The 21,207-nt window shown below is 35.9% G+C and overlaps 2 protein-coding genes and 1 pseudogene across 2 annotated transcripts; 1 reads left to right on the top strand and 2 right to left on the bottom strand.

Moving 5' to 3' along the window:
- Positions 1 to 3,927: 3,927 nt before the first annotated feature.
- On the bottom strand, positions 3,928 to 8,785 carry LOC119984707 (annotated as a pseudogene).
- A 623-nt stretch (positions 8,786 to 9,408) lies between these two features.
- LOC119984706 lies at positions 9,409 to 11,822 on the bottom strand. Its single transcript, XM_038828785.1, has 7 exons — positions 11,621 to 11,822; positions 11,465 to 11,521; positions 11,243 to 11,368; positions 10,667 to 10,739; positions 10,444 to 10,536; positions 9,789 to 9,902; positions 9,409 to 9,693 (listed from the first exon to the last, which is right to left on the bottom strand). Exons 1-7 carry the CDS (start codon positions 11,770 to 11,772, stop codon positions 9,640 to 9,642), a joined length of 669 nt encoding a protein of 222 aa, XP_038684713.1. The 5' UTR covers positions 11,773 to 11,822; the 3' UTR covers positions 9,409 to 9,639.
- A 1,222-nt stretch (positions 11,823 to 13,044) lies between these two features.
- LOC119984221 (probable protein S-acyltransferase 14) lies at positions 13,045 to 20,014 on the top strand. Its single transcript, XM_038828065.1, has 7 exons — positions 13,045 to 13,671; positions 14,104 to 14,323; positions 14,404 to 14,495; positions 16,404 to 16,527; positions 16,599 to 16,684; positions 17,186 to 17,251; positions 19,309 to 20,014. Exons 1-7 carry the CDS (start codon positions 13,462 to 13,464, stop codon positions 19,426 to 19,428), a joined length of 918 nt encoding a protein of 305 aa, XP_038683993.1. The 5' UTR covers positions 13,045 to 13,461; the 3' UTR covers positions 19,429 to 20,014.
- Positions 20,015 to 21,207: the final 1,193 nt, after the last annotated feature.

The raw sequence follows: 21,207 nt of genomic DNA, 5'->3' as shown, positions 1-21,207 counted from the left end.
CAAAAGTGAACAACACATGGAGAGAGGAAATACAAAGAGAGGGACTTCTATTGATAGCATCCATTTAATACATCAAGATCTCACTGTCTTCTCCAGGTTACTGAACAGCATACAAGTATGATGTTTAAATATCTATGGATTTTCAGTTCCCTTAATGTCTCTGTTTTTCCTCTGCAAATTTTGTACATAATTGGTTTTTCTGATGTTTTTACTAGTACTTCTCTGTTTTTTGAAAGACAGTACTGTGAGTTCATCTGGGTTGTACTACCTAATATGGTTGTTCTGTATAGAAATGGAGATTCGACAGTCTTTGTATTACAGTATTGACGAACAGAGTTTCTATCTATGCATTCAGTTTTGTGTAATCCAAGCTTTGATTCTCTTTAATGTCTGTCTACTTCACTGTTATGAAACTGATAACTGTGTCCTACAGCTACTTTTTTGAATACAGGGGAAGGGTGATAGGGAGGCTCGAACTCGAGACCTCTACGAGATATCACACACATAAGTGTCATCTGAGCTATTCGTAGTTCTCGATCGTAAAGCTACTTAACAGAGCTGAATAATCTACATAATTGATCATATTAAGAACAAACCGTCCGTGTGCATCGTAGGAGATTATTATACCAAATAATATTTTTACTGAAATAATCTACGTAATTAATCATATTAATAAAATTTCTCCAGTTGATAACCACACAATGCATAGGAAGTATTTGAAAAAAAAATTAAATTCATAATTACAATGATGAGTTAATAGTTTTTTTTTTTCCTTTTAACCTATTAATTTTAAAGATTTTTTTATAACTTGTTTTAAAGTAATGAACCCTGTTATACATGGGTTTAATTAAATTTTATAAATCATTTTATAAAATCTTATGTTTATATTCTAAGTTTTTTCACTTCTTTTACAAGCAGTTGTTGTCAAGTAGTTGAAAATAAAAATAGGTAATGTCCAATTCAAAATTAAAAAAATACAGTAACCGCCTGTGAATTTGCACCATCTCATTTGTTTTGGTGCACCACATCAACGTAACGTGGTATATCAAGACCACTCCATAATTATTTTACACTTAGAGGTTGTTTTCAAAGCCTCCACTTTTAAAGATCAATATAGATAAAATAAGACCAATGTTGATAAACTTCTTTTTTGACATGCTTTAGTGTTTTTTTTTTGAACTATGATGTCAGCCACTTAATTGGCCGTTAAAAATCTGTTACAAGCAAAGGCTTCTGGTTGGATTCAGATCATTTTTATATATATACACCAATCTGGTATTTACTTTTGGTCAATTACTCTAGCAAATATATATATATATATATATATATATATTTGTAGGGGATGATGTTATCTTCTCACTCGGTTTACTCTTCAAAGTAAACATTACCTAATTAAACTGCATTTTCATTGCATTTCGTGTCACAAACTAATCAAAAAGTAAGTGAATGGTCAACAAGGTCGGTTGATACAGATTAATCTTGCATTACGTAAACAACTTATTTCCCCAATGTAATACCATAATTATACTTTAATTGTCAGATTAAGCAACTGAATGAAAACATGTCTAAGGTCATCTAATAAACTTTTCCCACAACAATAAAATTAACTGACCAGAACAAGTAAAAAACCACAGATGAGATGATAAACTTGTGTTGAATATAGCTTGGCATATGATAGTGTAACACTTCCTCACAGTAAAAACACAATGAGATTTACTTTTCCATTTTGTCTCAACAATCCCATGAAGAGAAATAGTTGTTATAATTGACGTAAATGCGGAAGCTAGAACACTTGAATTCGTTCACGACGAAATCAAGAAACTTAGAATCCACCAAGAACAATTGAGAAAACCTCAAGGAATGTTATTAATAAAACTGAATGTATCAATTAAAAATGTTTATGAGACTATTTATAAACTGAAAAAACAATCAAACCCTAATTGAATTAGAATTGGAAAATTAGAAACATAAAACGTGCAGGAAATTTAATTGACTCCGTTGGACTACAAAATGACGCCTTTTTGATCTCCTTCTGAATCTCAACTGGGATGAAAACCAGTCCTCGGAAACATATTATAATAAGGAAACACACAAGGGAATCAAAAGTTATGGACGGTCAAAGTTGGAAACTGAATCTTTAATTCCCAAAAACAACAACTTCAATTCCGATTTCGATTTGGCTTCCTCCGAACACGTTCCAACTTCTGCAGCAACTCTTCCGTGGACCATTCTACATCAATAATTTAGAGGTTAGACCATATTCAGCTAGGTACAAGAACCTCGCGAATTAAAACGCACTAGAGTGATATGATTTGCACCCGATTTTTCTTCCAGCTTCTATGCTTGACTTGTGAATGGGAAATTAGAAGGTATGAACAGAGGAGGAGGCTGGCTGGCGATCGAAGTGGAGCCTGATAATGCTAAGACAGGGTTGCACTTATATAGAATTATAGATTAATGGTGTTGTTTTGACTAAGATAGGGAATCCCGAATCCAATAGAAAACTGTTCGTCTGTCAGTCTTCCCCAATCAATAGAAACTGTAATTAAATGGAAACAGCAATTAAGAGCATCATCCGAGCCTTATACCTAATTATTTGGGGTCCACTGTACCTTCTATAAAGATAAGGCCATAAATTTTATTTTCCTGCTATATTCTGATAAGGCCAATTCAAGAAGATGAGGAGGTGGTTAAGATTATCGAAACGATGCATGAATCAGCCAGATCAGAGATGTTTTTCCGGCGGGCGACTGGGATGCGTCGGTTTCTACTCCGATCAGTTGGGAACCCTTTTTTTTTTTTTTTTTTTTTTTTCTCTTTCTCTCTCCACACCAACCGCAGCTCTTCTTCTTTCCAATCGTCAAAAACCACCTCCTCATCATCTTAACTAAACTTGATTTCTCAACCCATTTGAGATAATCTCATCATCTGCAGCTCTTCTCCTGGTAAAGCATTATATGACAACTAAACTCATTGTCTAGTTGAATGTTTCAAGGTTTTATGAACTGATTCGAAAATTTAATTTTTAGGTATAAAACCCAGAAAGAAAAATAGGTTCTTGCCTTCTCAGAGGTGTTTCGAGTGTTTAGAGAAATGGGTGATAAAAAATAAACTAGAGACTTCTAACTTGTCCGGACTGACGTGGCAGTTAGTATGACCATCAAATGAAATAAATGGTTGATATTAAAAGCATTTCAGAGATTTCATCTAAAAGGAATTTCACCCCCCATCCCGGTGGTTATAAACTTGGACTTTAGTTTTAAGGGTTAATATGTCGTTGTATATAAAGATATATATGTAAACTATAAAAAATTAAAAAGTGGTGTAATGATAGTATATTAGTGGTGTGTAGATAAAATTTCTCAAAAAGAAAAAAAACAAATCCAACATGAATTCCTTACTCCAGCCTCCATGAATATACATATATTGATATTATCATATTATATGTAAAAAAATAAAATACATATCATGAAATTACAAAAAGAATTCAATGTTTTGTATTCATTTAACTTCAAAAAATGACATCTCCGGTTCATATAAAACCGGCCGGGTCACCAGGTTTCCGATCCGACAGTCCGGTTTTCATCGAGTCACATGCTCAAACGATAATATTAACAGAACCATGCCGCTTGATGGCTGGGTCATCTGTTTTTCGGTCCAACCAATCGGCTCTGTCCGGCTCTCACAACACTGTTATATATCCCCAAAAAATTTCAAATGGCACACCAACACCAATTATTAACATTAATAATTGTAAAAGTCCATGATTTGCAAATATAGATTTCAATTTTAGTAAGTAGCAGTAATTTTATTGAAAGGTTCCATATTCTTATTACGATAAGTGTTTTTTTCTCTCTACTTTCCCTGCATTAGGATGTTAATAATGCTTAAGGTTCAATGAAGGTTGAATAAATTTCACAAACTAAATTTTAAAAATAAGAATGGGATAAATACCAATTTTTAATAATTACTCACAGCATTTAACATCCATTCCCATCTAGCACCAATAGCTCCATCCAGCCATTTAATTTCAATCCATAGGTAGCACGATCAAATATTGATCAAATATTCATTTATTTTTCAGGGATGGGGGGTATTATTTTACAATTCATTAGGTCACCCTTTCTTTCTCTAGCACAGCTTGTAAGTGCTTCCCTTGGGTTTCTATTCTCATTTGTAGTTTCTTTTGCACCTGTATATGAGGTTGTTAGAATAATGTATCACTTGCCAGAGAAGACCATAAACTCTTGAACTACATAACTTTGTGAAAAACTTCATGAAGTGTAGACTGAATCGTCTATCCGATATGTGGCCAATAATCTTATATAATATATGGTAGATTTGAAGCAGACCATGCACAATGTGAGAGTGTCTTTTAAGCACAAATTCATGAAGTGAAATTGACCATCCCAGACAATATCTCTGAAGTACTTGATGCAAGCTGAATAGTGCAATAATGAAGAAGGTATTTATGGATGCAGGAGAAAATCACAGTAAAACTACTCATGGAGATACGTACCTGAAGCTGTTCTTGTAGATTATTGACTTTCTCATTGTAAATTATTCAGAAAAATGTTCTTTGCAGCAGCCATTAAAATTAGAAATAAAAGGTTGAAAATTCTGTTAGAAGATGGCTCGCCTTTTCTTTGCTTCCAGCACTTCCAACAACATAACAACCCTCTGGAGACCCATCTGGAAGCCAATTTCAACCTATATCAGTACTTAAGATCATGAAACCCTGCCATAGCCATGGTAGTATCAGACTATTAATTGGAAGATTGTTATTTGTTGCATTACTTTCCTTTCTCAGTGACCAAACAGAGATTAGGAGTCTTTAAGTGTTTTCCACAAGTTTTGGTTCACTTACAGCGACAGGAGGAAAGGAAGTGGACTCGACAATTTTGGACTCTCCCAATCTGCTACAAATGTAAGGATCGCAAGCCAAGTAGAGATTCTTGACCAAAATAGCACCCTCTAGAGACCCATCCAGCACTCTAAGCTCGACAGTGCAATCAGATGTCACGTACGGTGGTCTGAAACCATAGGGAAACCTTCCACATACTCCTTCAGCTTCACCGTTTGTTCCTCCGCACTTGACCACCATCGCTAGCCATTCTTGTTTCCTCCGCTTCTTCTTGGCTCAACAGATCAGAGAAGAAGAGACTGTGTGTGGATTGATTGAATTACTTTATCTCTGTAATCACAACAAGCTCCTCCATTTATGGTTCCATTTTGTGGTCAATGTCTCTCCAGAGTTTCATCTAAAAAACTAAAATGAATATATTATTTATTTTGATCATATTATTTTATAACTTTAATATTTTATTATATCTTCTTTTAAAACCCATTACAAAAATCGAGACATAATCCAGATTTATGTCTTGTAACAGGTGAAATCAGTAAGGGAGGGGAAGGAAGAATTGTGGGTTTTGGACCTATGGTTACAACGTGTAAACTTAACAATATTCATCCTAATATTATACAAATCAAGGGTATTTTGATATATTCATCAAAATTTTGTGTGTAGATAAAATTTCTTTTCAAAGATTTAATACAAAGTCGTTCATTTACTACTTACAATACAAAACTAGTGGGTGAAAGAGCGCAACATACTCATCCTTAGACTCATATTGAATATTTTTTTATATGAAAGGCCATGTTGTTTGCTAAAGACACCTACACTAATCTATGAGGATCCCAGAGAATTCAGTATGCTTACTGAAACAATACAACGGAGTTTTACCAGACCAATATTTTCTTCTTTTTTTGTAAACACAGCCACATTGGACCCTGCCCTACATGGTAAACCCCGGACACATGAGTACCCCTGTCCCACACGCATTAGGCAATTACCAGATCAATTAGTTAATCTAATATCTGACATCATTCCACATCCTTCATCCAGAAGTAGGTTTAGCAATGAACATGGGGGTTGCCATTTTAAATGTTTTATTTTTGTTTTGCCCAACTAAATCTGGTGAAGTTGGATTGGTAACTTCAATTGAGATCATCATCCGAGCCTTATCCAAATTATTTGGGATAGGCTTTAACTTCTATGAAGATAACGCCAGAAATTTGATTTTTCTGCTCTATTCTGATAAGACCAATTTAAGACTTGCATGGAAGTAGCGTTTACTCCCATCTAAATCTCAAAACCCTACACTTGTAACGTAGTTACTCGAAGTACTGAGGAACTTACTCATAATGTTGATGAGAGCACCAAAGATGAATTAGTTTTATTCGTCTCCAACAGTCCAAAGCAACCTGGGGAGATTAAAACAAAGGGACAATCAAAATTCAAGTTGGTCCAAAAAAAGTCAGGAAGCAACTAAAGGTGTTATCTGTTATACCAGAATACAGACAGTACTAAGATGATAAGAATGTAGCCGAGCTTAAAAAGCCTCTGTGTCTTTTCCCAGTTAAGGTGGGTATAAATATCAGTTACATGTAACAAGTGTTGTTGTTGCTTGTACCTAAAAAATTGGGTCAAAAAAGAATAAAAGTCAGACACAGTGATTAGTCAGAAAACTGCACTGGATTAATTACACATCAAGTGTAAAGTCATGACTTACAATACAAATTTAATCAGCCATTCCCTAAATTATAAAAGAAAGAACATGTATTCTCACAAGTCACAACATGTGCATAAATTATTAAAATTCCTTAGTGGATGAAGCTTCACATGTTTCCTCATCCCAGTGAATTTCCTTTTCATTTTTGACAAGTAAATCCCATGCCTTGAGTGTGGTTGTGTTGTCAGCTAGTTTTCTTCTTCCATTTATGTTTCACTCTCTCTCCTTTATGTAAAGGAAACACAAAAGGGCAAAAGGTTAGGATCACATCTACATCTGTACATGCCTAATAAGACTCATTCTTGAGGGTCTAAAACAAGAAAATTCCATTTGTTCCTTCTTTCCCAAGGGTTAGCTTCTGTGCCAAGGTCTCATTTGGGTGAAAGAGACCCAAATGAATACTTAAAATGGGGAACAAGTACAAAGTCTCAAACTGCAACTAACTTATGCCCTCCACTAAAATAAAGTTCCATTCCCAATCTCCAGGATTGTCGGAGGAAACATAAGTTAAAAGTAGTTCAATTGGAATCCAATAGAGGGTCAACGACATTCACAAAAAGAAATATGTAATACGAAGTTATAAAACTCTTTGAAGCTTATTATCCCAGACACATGGCACTCATCTCAACAAAAAAGCTAAACACAAACTAGCATGCAATCCCACATGAGTAACTCTTTTCCATTCAGTTCTTTATAAGACTATGATTATCATCATATAAATGTATAATCAAGTATAATCCATAAAGTCTGAGGAATGTGCTAAATGTACGAAATAAACATGCACACTAAACTATATAAAAAATTATCATCATAGAAGTGAATTTGCATTTCTTATGACAAAAAAGAAAGAAAGAGAGATTGTCATACGGCAATAATCATTGTACTAGAAATAAACAAATTAATTAAATTGTAGAACTGCCAGAACTGGGCATGTTTTGAGATTGATGATGTAAGATAGAAAGGAGTAAGTTCTTATGAAGTTCTAGAAATAAAGAAAGTGAAAAGAATAGCAATCTGATTTTCCATTTTTTCTTTCAAGTGCAAAAAGATGCACATCTTCTCGATATAATTAGTGAACATAAATAAATGGTGCAAAAGGAACTTACAATCTCACATTATATAGTGGGTATGGCAAGGATAACAGAAACATGAACCAATGTCCTGTCACCAGATGGACAATGCATAGCACTCCGTGCATAATAAACTCTGGCAAAACAACCTTGTTGACTCGATATGTTGAATCATACGGATTTATATAATCAAACTCAAGATCTGTCAAGCACATGAGCTGCAACAAAATTTTCGAAGACAGTTCAGCAACTTGGCCATGAAAACTCTGAGGAAAAGAACTACATTCCTTCAAGTTACATATCACTATGAACCTAATTTTCACTGGGTTATTCCATTTCCAGTAACTCTCTTGCACTGTATATGCTCTATGGTGAGAATAAGGGGTATAATTACCATTTTGAATACTCAATATCCAGTTCTTCGCATTCATTTAAAAAAAAAGAAAAAATATTTATGTTTCACTGAACACATGATTTAATCCATATAACAATACTTATTTGAATTATTCTTCTACTCAACGAACTATTCAAATTCTAGGAACTCGTCTTTTCTGACACCTTAAATGAAAAGACCCAGCTTGATTTAAAATGGACTTGTAAAAGAAGGACAAAAACATTCCTTTAGAAAACAAAAGAAAGGGCGAAAAATTCCATGAAAATAGTGTTCAGAAAATTTCAATTAGTTCATTAAATTATAATAGACCTATATAAAAAGTGAGTAAGTAACTTGTAGCATATGGTGGAAACCTGAACATACTCGCATACAGAACACAGTATCCTGAATCCCCAGAAGACCAAAAAAAAAAAATTCTAAATATAAATGAATGCAAAATTACAGGACGAAACATGTCCTTTATGCAAAAACGAACGGCCCATCCAAAATTGGCAACTCACCAATGCAAGCAGAAAAATGTAGGACTAAATTAACACTTAACAGACAAACATTAATGCAAAGAGACTGAATTCGATATAATGATCAAATATAACAAATAAATAGAATTCATATGGGCACCAAATACTTGAGAAATTGATCAGATCTGGTTGTTTGCGATTAAGTGTGGAGGGAATGACCTGGAAACCGAGAATGCCGAGAACAGAAATGAGGAGCTAGAAGGTCAAGAGCCCTCCCAACAGGTCCGCCATGGCCTCCTTTGCGCTCCCTCCCTCCCTCCCATTCTTTGGTCCTTTGTCTGTGAATCTCTGATTTTGTCTTGACTAGAAGATTTCCGCGCGACTTTCCTCTGATAGCTGATCCGCGTTTGGTGATTGCACGTTCGTGCTGATACGACTACGTTTTGTAGTGACCGTTAATTAAGCCCTAAGGATTTAGGGAATCCTAATTCTATTCAAATTAAAAAAAAAATTATAATAATTTATATTTTCGGCTCCTGGTGAAGCTTACTTTAGCAATGCTAGAGGTTTTAAATTAGTGTGAAAATTATTATTTATCAATTGGAATTAATGAATGACAAGCTAAACTCCAAAAAATTGGAAACTTTAAAACTTCTAAACTAATTTATATGGTATTCTAGTTTAGATGTTTGGTTGAACATGATGGTAGCACATAGATAGTGGTATACACCAAGTTTGAAGATCCGGTCAAACTCAAAAATCCAATTAGATAGTGTGAGGACTATATTTCCTCCCATTTAAAGTGATGTGTCCCGCACAATATTTATTTCAAGATAACATTTTTGGATAGGGTCGATATGATTTAATAGGATCGAGTCTCATGTTTGGAAATTATGCTTATCAAGTTAACGGGGTTGAATCATAAAATAATTTTCCATTATTTTAGATAAATATACTATAAATTATTAAACAAAACCCACATAGGTTGGGTTTGTGACAGATAAACTCAAAGGAACAATTTGAAGCTTTCTTTAGCTAGCTAATCGTAATGTAATCAATCATAGGCTGCCAAGCAGGGTGTATGTGTGGCAAACAAGAATCAATGTGCATGAATAAAGAACTAGTCAGTGGGTAGTGGGAGTAGTTTAGAAGGTGTCTTCAGGTGCCCATCCTTTCTTCTCCAATTCAAGTCGCAATGCCTGTATTTGATGCTGATAACAGTTAGATTATCATACTTTTGACTAATTGATGAAAAGAATTTGCTGAAGAGTAAAAGATTTTTATTTTTTTTTACCTTTATTCTCTTTCTATTGATATCAAAATCAAAGTTTCCAAGCCTTGATGCAGATCGATACTCCACAATTGAGTTGTTGCCGGGTGGGAACCAGAACTCCACATCATCAACAAACTGTTTAAACACAAATTGAATCAAATTCTGCAATCATATTTGGTTATGAAGAATTTTTTTTCAATAACATGGATTCCACCCAGGTGCCCACCGGACAACTGGCTGGTAAACTCCTAGCCACATGGAAGACTCCGTGACTCCCATGGACCAGTTGAGACTTGGGCTGAAACTCAATGCGAGAAAATAATACAAATGGTGAAATAATAAAAACATTCATGAGACTTACAACCTCTCGTTTGCGTTAAGAGTCAAATTGTTTAAACACAAATTTAATCAAATTCTGCAATCATATTTGGTTACGAAGAATTTGTTTTGGTAACATAAAACACACCCAACTGTCCATCGAACAATTGATAACTTTGTGAGTCCCATAAACCAGTTGAGACTTGGGCCGAGACCCAATACGAGAAAATAATGTAAATGGTGAAATAATGAAAACATTCATGAGACTTGAACTCATAGTCTCTCGCTTGAGCTAAGAGTTAACCAACTGTGTTGTTTTAGTTATGAAGAATGCTGCAAAATGATTGCGTTAACTTACTCCTAAGATGGGACTTTCATATTCTACTCGCACATAATCCTCCTTCTGCTCTAAAATCCTTGGCGTAAACTTGTCTGGCTTTGTTGATTTAATCTGCAGCATAATCATGGATGTTAGTATATATATTACTTCAACCTTAATTTTTTTTACTGCTTCAAATTAGTATGGAATAAAAAAAGGTAAAAACTTCACCATAAAAACTTTCCAGGAGAGGAATTTTTACCACATCTAGAAGCTCCTTCATGGCAACTTCTCTGCTCACAGGGTTTTTCCTACCGCGTCCTCCATTATAGTTCCTGGTTGAATAAAAATTACGCCACGTGACTCACATTGTCCATTGACCAAATTGAGAAAACAGAAACACAGAAGGAAATAATAAACACGTGTTTCAAAGCATATAGTGGGTTGGTGAACTAATCATGCCAGAATGGGTGCATCATTGTTGAAAAACAATTCTTGTGATGTGACTTTGAAAGTTATGTCTTCAGATTTGTATTCCCAGATCATGGTCGGATTGATATAACCTAACCAAATCAGACACAAAGTCTAAGTACCTCTTATCCGACAAGTGTGTTTGTGAGTGTCCGTGACCCAGAGCTTATACCTAATGTGTTTGAATTTAAATTTCTAACATAATATCGGAACAGAGACCCGATCATTTACTGACACAATTTTTTTTTTAATTTTTTTTAATCCTGTACTGTTTCATTCAAGGCCAGTATCATGAACAATTAAAACAAAAAAGGTGGTAAATGAATTCGCAAAATTGAACGGCTGGGATTCGTTGGTGAATGATTACCAAGGAGGGGCATAGTGAGTGAGATCGGCGATATTCTCCGAAGTTGATATACAGTTCTTGGTAGCCGGACACAGAGCCAACGCCGGTTGGTTCTTCTGTACTCCAAGGTAATCTGGCTTTTTTCCACTACATTACAAACCACACAAACCAAATCAGCATTGAATTCAAAATCACCAGACACATCGTCCAATCCATTTGCCAATTGAATTCCATTACAATTACCTGAAGCTGAAAATAGCCCCAATTACTGCTAATTCGCTGCTCCGCAGTATGATATCCCTAAAAATAGTCACGTTTCTCGATTCGCATCAGAAATTCCAGATTTCAAAATCTCAATTGACTCGTTCAATTTGAAGACAGAGGGAGAAAGAGGAGTACCTTCGAGGGAGCTGGTGATTAGATTTTTGGTCAATTGGTTCATCATTATTGTGCTGCTGAGAAAGGCTGATACAAGGAAGACTGGATCCACGTCTGCGATTTTGGTAATTCTTGTAGTAACTATAGCCACTCGGTAACGCCATTGAAGCCATGCTTTCAAGCTCAAGCAGGCGCTCTCGGTATCTCTGCAATATTGCTCGTTGTGCTCGGAAGCTTTGAGCTTTTATATGGACTCTATCTTCTCGCGTTATCCCATTCACCGACTACGACGCCGTATCTTTTTGACTGAAAGACGCGCTTTCTTCTTTCTTCTTTCTTAATATTTGGACGGTATTATTTATGTGAAGTAATATTTTAGGAAAACTTTAGTCACACCCCATCTTTTACTAAAGACACCCCAATTTGAGTTGACCATCCCTTGTAAAACTCAGTTGACGGGGTGTCTTTAGTAAAAAGTGGGGTGTGACTAAAGTTTTCCAATATTTTATAGTATATTGTGGGCTTGAGCCACCAACTCTTGGGTACCATGGTCAGGCCCATGAAATTGGGCCTTATCATTGACCCAAAGGAGGGAAGAAGAAGAAAATGGTCTATGATCATCAACCATTCAAAATTTCAATACCTTTTTTTTTGCTTTGACTTGTTTCCATTTCAGTGAATATTGTAAAGGACTGTGTACCAAAGTTTTGCTAAAATTAATGAATTATACGACGCCAAAATTTGTTCTTTAACTTCTCATACCAAGAGAGAGATGTTCCTTCTTTCGCCGACGAACACGAAAGCAACATTCAGGCTGTGGGAAGGCCAAAATGGATTGGAGAACTCATGCAGGACCTAAGTCCCAACACTGCCGAAGCATGAGGTCAAAGACTGCTGTCAGATATAGAGCTGCTTCCAAATGCTTCCTATGAGAAGCAGGGAGACTCAACTATGAGTGCATTGATGGTGTTAGTTTGGTGCTAAGGTATATGTTAGTAATGCTCTTCGCTATAGTTCAATTATCTCAGAAGAGATAGAAACGACTCGCAATCAATATTCGAATACATGTTCGAATCACAACCATGTTGTTTTGCCTCCATCATTTGATTATCCATTTTCTCTATCCTATGATCGTTTGGTTTGCACCTAGAAATATGGATAACCAAATTTGATTTTCGATATTGTTCTTCAATTGGCGAGAAAATTTGGAGGGTTGGGTAATCAAAATGGTAATTATTGAATATAATACTCCATTTGATTATCCCGTTGGAGATGCTCTTACTCATGTTGAGCCGAAGAATAGTGAACGCGGGTTTTCATGTCTATAAAAAAAATTACAAATACAAAGTAAACCTCCAATTTTCAAAGTCTTGTATGGAAACTTCCATCCAAATAAGTTGTATTAGTTGTAGGAGTTGGTAAATTGCTTGCGTAAAAGCCCAATCACTGAATTGAATTTTTCCCATTTTTTTCCCCAATCAAAAACAGTAACCCAATCACATTACCCTTTTTCTGTTTCTTTTTCAGTAATCCAACTCTCGCAAATCAGTACCTTACCGGATAAAGTATCAACTCAAATCCGACGACAATGGATTCCAGACATGAATCCCAAATCCCATAAACCCTCTAGAATCGCAAATCCACAACTCAAATAACAAATTCACTTCCTTTTGTTTATTTTTTGAAGTTTTTAAAAATTATTTTTGAAGATGCCCTCAACAGCTTCAACGTCTTCAGCTGGATTATTTGATATTTAATTACTGAATCTTCAGTATCTGCTTCGATAAATTGTAGCAAGCAGAAGCAGTTTTGCTTCTCAAAATATAGATCTTGCTAATTTTTGTTTTTTTCCGTCTTGGAGTATGCACAGATCTGGAGTTGTTATGGCGTGGAATGTCTTCAAATTCTGCACGGCCTTGAGGGGCCTGGGCTCGATCATGATCCTCTTGGTGCTCGGGGTGGTGGGTGTCACCTATTACGCTGTAGTTTTGACCAATTTTGGCCCGGCTTTGTACGACGGTGGCCTGGATTCCCTCATTGCTCTTGCTGTTTTGATCCCCTTCCACTTGCTGGTGAGCGCTCAATATTGCTATTATGAATGGATTTGATATTTGTGGTTTGGATTTTCTAAAAATTTAGTTCCTCCTCCTGAGGATGAAAACGATGTGGCGCCAGCTGAAATTCTTTTCTGCACTTGAATTTATTGATTTTTTGTCTTTACTGTGCATGCCATATTAAACTATGGCGTCTGAAGACTCGTTGCAAATTAATTTACTTTTGGGTTTGTTAATTTGTTGGGTAAGAATATTTTCTTAGAATCATAAATTCTGTTCATCTTTGGGATCCTTTCTTGTAATCTGGTAAGATTGAAATTATGTTCATCTTTGGGGGTCCTTCCTTGTTATCTGGTAAGAATGAAAATTGTAGACGTTTCAAATTTTTGTGCAAAACAGGGTTATGAAAAGAAGTTGATTTAGTTACTAATAATTACTATGCTTTTGCAGCTGATGATGTTATTATGGAGCTATTTTTCAGTGGTTTTGACCGATCCCGGTAGTGTGCCTCCTAATTGGAGGCCTGCTGTCGATGAGGAGAGAGGGGAGGCTGACCCATTAAGTGGTCCAGAATTTAGTTCTTTGCAGGTTGACCCATCTAGTCAAAGGGTCCGCTATTGTAGGAAATGTAACCAGCAGAAGCCACCTCGTTGCCATCATTGCTCTGTTTGTGAGTTTTAGTTAGCCTTAAGCGTGCTAGCATATTTTTCATAATCAGAGAGCACAAGTTACATAAATTTTCCTTTTCAGGTGGGCGGTGTGTGCTGAAGATGGATCACCATTGTGTATGGGTTGTCAATTGTGTTGGGGCATTAAATTACAAGTATTTTCTACTATTTTTGGTATGCTTTCCTTGCTGCACCCCCCCATTGTTTCTGACAAATTTCCTTCTTTAAAAAGATTTGGTTGCCAGTTTTGTTGTCGGAGATTTTTTATGCTTCTTAGTTCTTAATATTCATAACTGAAGCCGTGAGTTGGCTGGTTTCTATACATTTTGACTGGAGATGCTATTTTGATATCGATGAATATATGTTGTTTTTATCCCAATAATTACCAAGGATACATGTTGATGTTGTTACATTTTTGCTTAACAACAGCCTGAAGTTTAGACTATTTCTACTAAATCTTGTTTGGGTAGCAAATGGGATGAGTTCTGAAGTTAGGCATATCAAATTATGGGCAACTGTGAGAGAAGCTAGTATGACAATGACAGAAGGGGAGTATGGTGAAGTTAATTGCTTGTACCTTGCACACAATTTCCTTTCCGCTCCTTTACATTGGTTTGTTTAGTCACCTTCTGAAGGCGGCTTAGTTGATAGATTCTCCATTGGGTTAGAATTAGGCCGTAGCACATTTTTTATATGCTGAGAGCTTATCAGTTTTGGAGTTGTCTCTTACATTGTAGAGGATGTTCTCCTATAATGACTTCCCCTAGGTATGATGTCTCTAAAAGATGTTGAGAGGGTGCTGAATCTTAAGCTATTACTTTGTCCAATACCTTTGAAGTTTAAAATGTGATCCAGCTTGTCCATGTGTATCGACTTGTTTATGCTACTTATGCAGATGGAAATACTAGACCGATTTTGGAGGGTAATAATTTTTAACACTACTTCTAGAGTTTTCTTTAAAAAAAAATCCAAAGAACTCTTCTTATTTTTTGCAAGGACCTTTATTCAACACATATGAGGAGTTAGATACAAAGTTTTCATATAAAGGACTCCAAACCATTTTGCAATTTGCATGAGTATTTTATGGAAGATTTTTTTCCTGAACATTCATTTCAAACCAGTTTTTTTAGGGTTTAGTAGCAGTAAAATTAGTACCATTCTGCTTCTGAACTTCTGCTTACCTTTACTACCTCTACAGGCTCAGACTACCAGAGCACTTCCTAGATTAGTGTAGTCAATAGTGTTTTTAATGTGGTGTTTCATGCTTGTTGATTAGCATGAAGATCTTTTTAGCTTGGGCAAGACATAGGAAAGTAGATTTCTCGAAGGTTAACGTTCTAGAGTGTTGGGTGTTGGAATATTAAGAGTAAACATATCCAAAAAATGCATGTAGTAGAAATACGAATGTTTCGTTGGACGTGTGGCTACACAAGGGAAGATATGATAGGAATGAGATTATTAGATCTAAGGTATGAGTAGCACCAATTGAAGATAAATTGTGAGAAAATTGTTTAAAATGGTATGAGCATGTACAACATAGAGGTAGCACTGCGGCAGTCAGGAGAACATAGATAATTTGTATAGAAGAGTGTAGGAATCGAAGAGGAAGACCAAACCTAAAAAACGTGGCTTGAAGTAATAAAAAAAAATGGATTCAATAGAAGTTGATGGAAGTATGATCCTAGATAGAAACGAATGGTGGAAACGAATACACGTAGTGAATTTCCATTGATTTTCACATCGACTCATATAGTTGACCCTAAACTTTCGGGATAAAGACTTGGATGCTGATGCTGATGATGTGTATACTCTATAAGCTTTTTCCTTTTTTTGTCCCTGTTTTCTCTGTTTTTTTCCCTCTAAGGTTGGGAGAGGGCATTGGGAGGTGAAGAAACCCACTTTTCTTCGGCGACATTTACATTGTTTTGGCACTTCTTTAAGGTTTATGTGTATTAAAGTTCAGAAAACTGGAAAAAATATGTATCCGAATTAAGGAGTTACAGTTTACTTTTTACTTAGTGACTGGTAAAATTACTTATTATGTTGATAATTCAATGATCACAATCTTACATCTCAATGCAGTTTTACACATTTCTTGAGACAAGTCTTGTGACTTTGGCACTGCTACCACATTTCATTGCATTTTTTAGTGATGGAGAGATTCCTGGAACTCCTGGCACCCTTGCAACTACATTTCTTGCCTTTGGTAACTTCTACTGAATTTATGTGACCAAGCTAATTGGTAGCCAACTTGTTCCTGACATTGGTTTTCTACAGTTTTGAATCTAGCATTTGCATTGAGTGTTTTGGGCTTTCTGATCATGCACGTATCTTTGGTGGCTGCTAATATGACAACTATTGAGGTAATGTCTTCTACATATATTTATATATTTGAATAATGTATATTCAGTTGAAACTTATTAAAACTCGAGCCTAACAGAGTTGGACATCTGGTAACTGGTAATGTGGCCATTTGCTGAAAATACCATTTTTTAACCCTTTTTTTGGGTCATTCTTTAGACTTAGCTTGGCACATAAACAACTTTAACTTTTTTGGAAGTTCTTAATGTCTGAAACCACAGAGAACACATTTAGTTTCTTGAAACTCATTACGCAATCTTTAGGTGAGCTTTGTTTGCAAACAAATTTCAAGAAACCCCAAACTATTCCTTGTGCAGAAGTAGAAAATAAATTGAAGAGAGACACCAAAGATAAAAATAATGGAAGAAAGGATATATTTATCTCTCTATATCAGCGTATAAGTTTTTGATGTAAATTTATTACATCTGCTATGCCCTCCTCCCAGCTGCCTGGGGATTTATCGTGTAAGAACTTGCTACTTTATCTTTTTTCCTTGTGGTCAGGCATATGAGAAGAAGACCACCCCTAAATGGCGATATGACCTTGGTCGGAAGAAGAACTTTGAACAGGTTAGTCTATCTTGCAATGTATAAACCTTTTTGCTGACTTCTTGACATATAATGGGATTTGGAAGATGGCCCTTACAGTAGGAAGATCTGGTTGAAATTGGTCAACTTCTGGATTGGAGAAGTTGTAAATAAACCACAGATTTACTTGCTACACTTGGGACTGCCTCTAGAATGTGTCCCTGGCAAATTAGGGAAATTCGGGAATGGTATTTCATATCTTCATCAATAGTAAGCTTCTTGAAAACCCAGAGCACATGGCATTGCTGTGCTCTGTACGTGATAGAGACCATCCAGTTTGTGCATCACATGCTATGCTTGGGATATGCTTTTCCAAGGATATGGAGGAGGATGTCGTCTACCAGTCCTACAAATTCTGCTAGCACTACACCTCATCTAATTGTGTTCATAGGTTAAGAAACACTTGATTGTGAAATTTATTATGTTGGACAAAACTTGAGATAGTACATAATCTTCATTCTTGCCCATGCTTAAATTTCCGATAGGAGTTTTGAGTCTTTAATTCCTTTCCTCTGTGTGAATATGCCTATGCGTTTCTGCAATTGAATTTTCTTCCCAATGAACCTGGTTTACCACCCATGAAGTCCATGATTTTTAATTCCATCTCTGGAATTTCCCTTGACCATGTCCAATGTCATAGTATCCTAGTAGGTGATTATTGATTTCTCTGCTTCCATGCGAACAACATTGATTGATAATGGAATGTCCCCATCTTTTGAAAAAAGTTGTCAAGAGTGAGTATTCTACCCTGAGTTTCCGTCTATGAGGAGAATTGCATTTTTCTAGGCACCTCTGAATTGCATGTTGCATTGCCCTGAAAATCAACTCCTAGCTCTCTCATGATCTCTAAAAAGTTTTTCGTAGTGTGTTTTTAACATGAAAGTTCTTCCTGAATGTCGTTTCCATGCTGTGGATAGAAGCTCTCCGAAGATAGTTTGGTAATAATGTTTTACTGTGAAACTTCCTGATTTATGTCTTTCCCAATCTAAGTGATCTTCCATTCTTCTGTTTGTTGTATTTTGCGTAAGGTCTTAAGAAAAAGGAAATAGATAAGAAGAGAACTTTGGTGGTCTCGGAATGGCTTCATCTGGCTAAATTTTTCTTGTTCAATGTGAAGTTGCTGTAGGTACATGAATTTAGTACCATTTGTTAGTCATATTTTTATTTGATCAACTTGGGTTGATGTCTTATAAATTTGAGTACATGGACCTTGAACAATTTGGATTTCATGAACTATGATTTTTGAGACAATCTTAGGAAGATTTGGACTAGGGTCTGAAGAATTTGGAATGACAAAATGATGTAGGACAATATTAGTAGTTTTCTTTATTAATTAGGAGAGAGTTTAATTATTCTTTACTTATTAGAAGTGTATTTGTTATAGAATTATTAGGAGTTTTAGTAGTTAATAGGAATTCTAGTCCAATTGGTATTTTAATTTTATTAGGGTGTCCTTATTTTTAGTATTTATAGGGTTGTAGCTGTTTCGGCAAAAAAAAAGAAGAGATGATTGATGAATTAATATAATTTTTAAGATTTCTCTCAACTTCTTTGGTGGATTTAAGTTATGTTGGCTTAGTCGTGAATTAGCCAATCGATTCGTACTTCCGTACCGCCTCACAAAGTGGGGTGTGGGGTAATGGACAGTATGAAACATTACACAAATAAATCTTAGGACCATCCAAAATTCTTGGTATTGCTGCTATTTATAAGTTTAGAACAATGATATGCTGCAATGACCTATCTAATGGCCTTTCATTGACATGGTTGCATAGCAGATAATGTTGGTTACCCGATTCAATGCTATGATTTCTTATGAATTCTGCTATCATACTAACTCTTGGGTAATTCTCGTAAGCAACCTATCTTGCCAATGGCATTAAAATGATCATCAATAAACATGGACTGAGATGCTTAGAAGTTGACATTTAAGTTATTGTGTGCATGCCTGTGCTAGGCTGTGAGTTTTTCTGTACATTACTGAATTTGGAGTTCAACATTACTCTTAGAACTGAAAATTTTGTGTGGATGTGTTTCAGGTGTTTGGCATGGACAAGCGATCCTGGTTCATTCCAGCTTATAAAGAAGAAGATATACGACGAATGCCTGCACTTCAAGGCCTTGAATATCCATCGAAGCCAGACTTTGATTCGCAATAGTTCCAAGTACCAGTTGCAGCTCGTGAGGAAACTCTCGAGTATTTTCTTGTAACAAAAGATACGGAGCCCCAAGAATCTTTTCATTCATCTTAACCTATGAACATCGTCCTGCTAATTTGGCCTCCTAACCGTTCATTCCCCTGGGAATCACTGTACAAACGTGGGTGGGAGAGAAAAGGAAGCACTGTAACATAGTGTTCAAGGCAGACATCTTTTTCGCGGGATGGTGTAGAAGGGTTAATTTTCTCTGATGGGTAACCACTAATTACACTTTAGGGGCTCCTGAATTCTTACAATGATGAATGCTGCTTTCTGCCAACTTGATGGCAGCATTGGTACACTGAAGCTTCTGTAGGTTTGTTGTTTGGTTAGTTGGAAATATAACTGAACACAGATTATCATTCTCGTGTATGCTTGTTGAAAATTTTATTCTGAAATTTGAAGTGCATTGGATGCACATCTTCTTTCTTTCTTGAAGTTTCATCTCATTGTAAGTTTCAAAGACATATTAAACTTCAAGAACTGTGGGCAAGGAGAAATTTCCACCATGAACTCTTCCTTTCTTTCATGAAAAGTTTATTTGTGCTCATTTGGTAGGGTTTATTTTTCTCGTTTTCAATATTGGCTTATATGCAGAAGGCATATACGAGCATTTTGCTTCGGTTGACCTTGACAATCATATATTCATGTATGGTTGAATTTCGTAGTTCAAATGATACTCATGAGTAATCTCACAGAGGCTCGAGTTCGAGACTCCTCCATCTCCTGTAATCAAAAAAAAAATCTATACCCATCACAGGTCACACATTCATGCAACCAAATATCTGTCTGAGCTTCTTCTCAGCCTCTCTTCCATCTATTAATGAGCCAACCAAGAAGAAAACAAAAAATGGACAAGACACCAAAAGGCCCAACATAACTATGGGTGGGCTGTGATTTTCAATCAAGGTCAAATGTTTATATGGATCTAAGCCGACCATATCCAACTTGGATTTCCCTGCTGGTCGTTGGGGAAACTAGAGCATCAAAATCACCATATTTTAGTCTTGACTTTCTAGAGTCATTGTATATCATGTCTTTATCATTCTAACAAAAATATCATTAATGGTCGGTATAGAAACCCTAGATTAGAGTTATAGGGGGGTCTTTGATGGTGGTTTTTGGGTTTTCTGTGGACGATGCTTCTAACAATTAAAACTTTGTTCTTCCACTGCCAGGACCAACATGGACATCGTTTGACTTGTCTGTGATTTTTGATAATTAATCGAAAATTATTCCATCTTCACATATTTTTTTGTAACCTTCTCATCCAACATACTATATATTATTATGAATGGAATCTCACATCAGTTGGGTGTGACTCAACCGAGTGATTTATTAAATCAAGTTCATCCCTTTACTTGTAATAACGTGTTTTTTTTCTAATCTAGTGAATTGGGTTTTGACCCATAGTAGTTGGGTTTGCTAAGTGAATTGAGCTTCGGCCTGTAAAGTAATAGTTGGGTTAAGGAGGAACAAAGCCGTGCGAGTGTGATGTATCTATGGAAATCGGATAACTCAAAACGGACAATATTGTTGACATGTATGAGGACGTGAATATACACATCCAGTCTAATCTGCAGACACTGCCCGTTGTATTTGGCAGAATCTCTATAGATCGAATAAATTACCTACCTTCCCCAGTTGCTTCCGTTTCCATATCCTAACTAACAAAAACAATAACATTGTTGCACGCAGCCAGGATCTATATATATATATATATATACACCTCTATCTCCA

The sequence above is a fragment of the Tripterygium wilfordii genome, chromosome 18 (assembly GCF_013401445.1).
Source record: "Tripterygium wilfordii isolate XIE 37 chromosome 18, ASM1340144v1, whole genome shotgun sequence".
Lineage (NCBI taxonomy): Eukaryota > Viridiplantae > Streptophyta > Magnoliopsida > Celastrales > Celastraceae > Tripterygium > Tripterygium wilfordii.
The sequence above is the reverse complement of the archived record's forward strand: the minus strand, read 5'-3'. Positions and strand labels throughout refer to the sequence as shown.

What these genes read in the sequence shown, in the direction of transcription:
- LOC119984706 (XM_038828785.1), bottom strand. Translation starts at nt 11,772, where the DNA reads ATGGCTTCAATGGCGTTACCGAGTGGCTATAGTTACTACAAGAATTAC. An exon ending in GGGGCTATTTTCAGCTTCAG is followed by an intron (nt 11,369 to 11,464) that starts GTAATTGTAATG and finishes TTTGTAATGTAG; the next exon opens with TGGAAAAAAGCCAGATTACC. An exon ending in ATGAAAGTCCCATCTTAGGA is followed by an intron (nt 9,903 to 10,443) that starts GTAAGTTAACGC and finishes GTGTTTAAACAG; the next exon opens with TTTGTTGATGATGTGGAGTT.
- LOC119984221 (XM_038828065.1), top strand. Translation starts at nt 13,462, where the DNA reads ATGCACAGATCTGGAGTTGTTATGGCGTGGAATGTCTTCAAATTCTGC. An exon ending in TGATCCCCTTCCACTTGCTG is followed by an intron (nt 13,672 to 14,103) that starts GTGAGCGCTCAA and finishes ATGCTTTTGCAG; the next exon opens with CTGATGATGTTATTATGGAG. An exon ending in CTAATATGACAACTATTGAG is followed by an intron (nt 16,685 to 17,185) that starts GTAATGTCTTCT and finishes CCTTGTGGTCAG; the next exon opens with GCATATGAGAAGAAGACCAC.